The 4,289-nt window shown below is 40.8% G+C and overlaps 1 protein-coding gene across 1 annotated transcript in view; it reads right to left on the reverse strand.

Annotated features, from left to right (window-relative positions):
• Positions 1–3,925, reverse strand: part of LOC101300065 — a 9,552-nt gene extending 5,627 nt beyond the window's left edge. The window contains exons 1-5 of the mRNA XM_004301744.1: positions 2,509–3,925; positions 1,505–1,590; positions 1,048–1,377; positions 871–954; positions 388–756 (exon numbers count right to left, since the gene is read on the reverse strand). Of these exons, the coding sequence (XP_004301792.1) occupies positions 388–756; positions 871–954; positions 1,048–1,377; positions 1,505–1,590; positions 2,509–3,925 (2,286 nt within the window). The remainder of the gene's footprint in view (positions 1–387; positions 757–870; positions 955–1,047; positions 1,378–1,504; positions 1,591–2,508) is intronic.
• Positions 3,926–4,289: the final 364 nt, after the last annotated feature.

Here is a 4,289-nt window from a genome sequence, read left to right on the forward strand (position 1 = left end):
AAACTTAGCTACTAGACTAAAACTGACCCTCTTTCTTCTAAAAAAAAAGTTATCAACAGTCACTTGCGCAAACTTCAACTAAACATATAAGTAATAAGTAATTACGCCATAAGACATCCCTAACCTTTTTTGGGGACTATTATCAGTCAATGTTGTAACAGAACAAGCCGTATAATAATCAAAGTCAATACAGTCTAGACCTTAATTGATCACATGATAAAACAGAACTGAATACGGATTGCTTGTCAAAACTTAAAATAACATTTACACAGAGGGCACCTTTATTATCTAGAAATATTGGAAGTATGAACGCAGGAATCAACTTATGCAATTGCATAGATATTGTCAAAAGAATTGCATAACCAACTTTAGTTTAATTGAAGTTACCTTCTCAACAAAACTGATGCACTCGACTTTCAAATTTTTTGGTCCTCCACTGGTAATTTTGTCTGATTTAGTCTTGTCATGCAACACCCCATTGTCACAACAGGTCTGGTCTGATGATCTGAGAACTTTGTTATCCTTCAAAATCCTAACACCACCTTTTGTTCTTCTCCGTGGGGGTACAGATTTAACAGCTACAGGATCCGACATACCAGACTCTGTTGATGGAGCATCAGAACCTCCAAACTCAACCGTGGATGAAAATGATGGTCTTAATTTTGTTTTAAAATTTTTCTGCATTAGATCCAAATAGGTATTATCTTTAAGCCATTTAGCTATTCTGCTTTGCACATCCGGCACCAAACTATCATCCTGCATAAACAAAGTAAATATGTCAGGACAAGTGAAGTAGGGATAACAAATACTTCTAAATTCTATTGCATAATAATTATACACATAAAAACTAAATTATTTAAATTGCATTACCGCAAGTGATGCAGATAAAGAATCAGGTGAGATGCCAATCTCCAATGCCACATCCTTCACATCAACTTTTCCACAATCAATCAGCTGCAAGAGAAGAAAATATAAGACTTGGAAATGCTGCTGAAGCCAATAATTGTAATGATATATAATATCTTCATTGACCACCTTATTCATTACCTTCTGTAAGATAGGTGTAAGATTAAGGGCCCCAGATGCATTGACATCCTCACAGCTCCTCTCTAATTTCCCCCTATCAGTCATTGGCAAGCCCTGTGATCTGCTATCACTGACCTTATCGGAATTATCTGAAGTCCCAATAGTGACTGCAACATTATCACCATTTCTTCTGCCAGTTTTTGACTTGTTTGATTTTTTTGGTGACAATGTCACATGAGGGCTGTCTGAGATATTTGAATTCTTGTCGATGTACACAGAAGGATCCACTGGTTCAGCATTGCTGTTATTCGGTACTTCTGAGTGCTTTGGGCAGAAAGCCTTTAATTCAACCTGTGTATCCACAATATTGTAAAGCCTGATCACAACCATAACCTAGTTCTTAAAAACATGGAACATGACAGCAAATACAGCAAAGATGATAACCTTAACAATTCTCAGACACAAGGAAAACTCTTACATTATTGACCCCAAATTTTGCCCAAATTTCCATTCTCTGTCTTGCCTCTCTCGCACACATTGGATGGAAAGAAGTTCTGCAAGCACCTGAACCAAAACCCAAAAATATATATTTACATCATGAGGAATGTGATCCAGAAGTTGAAACCGAAATTCCAGCAGAAAGCAAACTGGTTTAAGTATTATAAAGGATTAAGCCCTCTCAAAAGTATGCCAAGCCCCACTTCACAAGGCCCATGACAAGTAGGTTAGAAGAAAAATAATAATGTCATACAAGTAGAGCCATTGAGAGCTCAAGATGTAGTCCTGCATCCCACTATATATGAGAAAGCAATTTAATATGTTCTAAGCCTATACTAAAAAGAACAGTTGCAAAAAAACTATTTAAGATCTGGCACTGAAATCAAAGTTCATATAATAAGGTCGGTACGAAGCAGACCATCTAGTTCATATAACACCACAAGCATAATACCATGCATACTCAAATTGATGAAGAAGAAAAAATGTTCCTCACAGACAAGAAAATCAGGAAGTGTATTAACTATTAACAACTCCTATGAAGTACCCAAACACAATAATTATTCAATTTTCCAACAAAAGGAAAAGAAGCAAGAAAATGCTCAATTGTTTTGCAATGTATCTTAATACGAAGGCTTGCTTATTCTTTCTTTCCCTCAAATTTGATACATGCAGTTCGCAAAGAAAAAAAAAAAGGGTTTATGCACACGAACATAACCACCAGAGCAATCTGAAATCTATACTTAAAACCACAACTAGGCACCTAGTGTAGCATTCTCAATTCCCAAAATATTATCTCTTGCAGCATAGTGGAAATAAGACTGATTTATTAACCAAAAAAATAAAAAAAAATCACCATACAGGCAAAAAGGAAATTATATTTTACAGGACAACTCTACAAATGGAGAACTAAGCACATACAACTTTATGGGAAACAGTAAAAATAGGAAATGAAATTGCATAAGACAGTAAAGCAACAAAGAATACCATGACTGCATCGAACACAAGCGCCCCACTTCACCTTGCATATGTTACATATTAATTTTCTTCGGGCTTCCGGTATTCCTTTAACATTTACGATGGGTTCCACCTTTTCCATATCCTCAATATAAGCCTCTGGCATCCATTGACAGCAAAACAGATGGGCAAACTCCAGAGAACCACCACTATCACCATTCTTCAGAACTGGCTTCATCGCACCGCCCTGCTTCGAACAAAGCACACATGGGTTTACTGAATTACTAACACCAGTGTTGTGCTTACACCAAGAGCATAACCATGAAGCATCTGCATCTTCTAGCACTCCGTAGCACTTCTGATGAACCACAACCTTACAAGAACTACAAACAATCAACCGATTCGACTTATTTCCTATATCACCCTTGCAGCAAAAATGGCATAAAGAAGGATTCCCATCACAAGGAGCTGCATTTATGACTTTCTCCAACCCTGCATCAGCACCGAGAACCTTCCGCTTCTTTGAAGGACGCTCAGTTGCTAAAGAAGTCTTGTTTTTATAACCTAAAAGCCACTCAACACCATTGGGAGAATCCGAATCAGAACAGCTTGGTTTTTCCTCCTCAGGCAAACCACAAGCTGCAACACTATCAATTTCCATTGACTGCACATTCTGCTCCGTCTTGACCTCTTCTTCAACAACCCCATTTTCATTTCCGCCTTTCTCACCAACCTTCTCAACTACACAATCAGCATTCTCATCCTTGCCAACAACCTCAGTAGCATTCCCACCGTCCTCCCCGGCAGCAACCTCATTAGCATTGCCACCGTCTACATTCTCCTCCTTAACCTCATTCGAACTACCACCACAACCACACTCCTCACCAGAACCAAGTCCCGCATCCACATTTCCATTTCCATTCAGCTCAGGAATATTCCCCTTATCCGGAGTCGAAAAACACTGAGTGGCAGCTACCTTACTAAGCTCAGACACCTCAGCCAAGGCTTCGATATCAGACAATGTCACTGGTCTAAAGTACTCCTCTGTCTCTGCCCACAGGCTATACCCCCGGGCCTTCTCACTCTGCCTCGAATGCTTCTTATCCGACGCCGCATGTGACTTCTTGTGCCGCCTCCGGCTATCCGACTGCCTCGACAAGAAGCTAGCCAACCCCCTCGGCAACGTGGTGGGGACCACAGTCGAACCACCGCCGCCGCCGCCACCGGCCGAGACGTCTTCCACAACATCATACGGCGACCGCTCGCACAAGGCCTTCCTCGCCTGAGAATACAAATCCACCGGGTTTTTGGAAACTTCCGGCAGAGTCGCCGGAATCTTGGACGGAGCCCTAGAAATCGGGCAGGGCTTCTCCTCCTCCGTGGCGCAGCCCCCGTTGGCCATCATCATCTGCTTCTTCTTTTTCCCGTGACATCGGCCTCCGGTCATCACCGACAACCGACAAATCCCATCGGCGGCCTCTCGAAAAAAATAAAATCAAAAATTGAAAATCCCAATCGTAACCCTAACCCTAAAAATCCCTCGAAAATCCAAATCCGCGCGGCCGGATCTAAAATTTGTGAAACGGAAAAGGAAAGACGCTATCGCCTAATTCGAAAAAATCGTGAGATGTGGGGAGAGAAAGAGAGATAAAAGTCGCGGCTGGGCGAGGCTAGGGTTTACGGTTATATTCTGGTTCGTATTTCTTTGGATCCGTTTTTCCGAGTGGGGTGCCCTTTCTCTCTTTTTTTTTTTTTTTTGGCTCCAAAAAATAAAAGAGAAATGAAAATTGTGTTAGAGAGAGAAAGAGAGA

This window comes from Fragaria vesca, linkage group LG5 (assembly GCF_000184155.1).
Source record: "Fragaria vesca subsp. vesca linkage group LG5, FraVesHawaii_1.0, whole genome shotgun sequence".
NCBI classification, from domain to species: domain Eukaryota; kingdom Viridiplantae; phylum Streptophyta; class Magnoliopsida; order Rosales; family Rosaceae; genus Fragaria; species Fragaria vesca.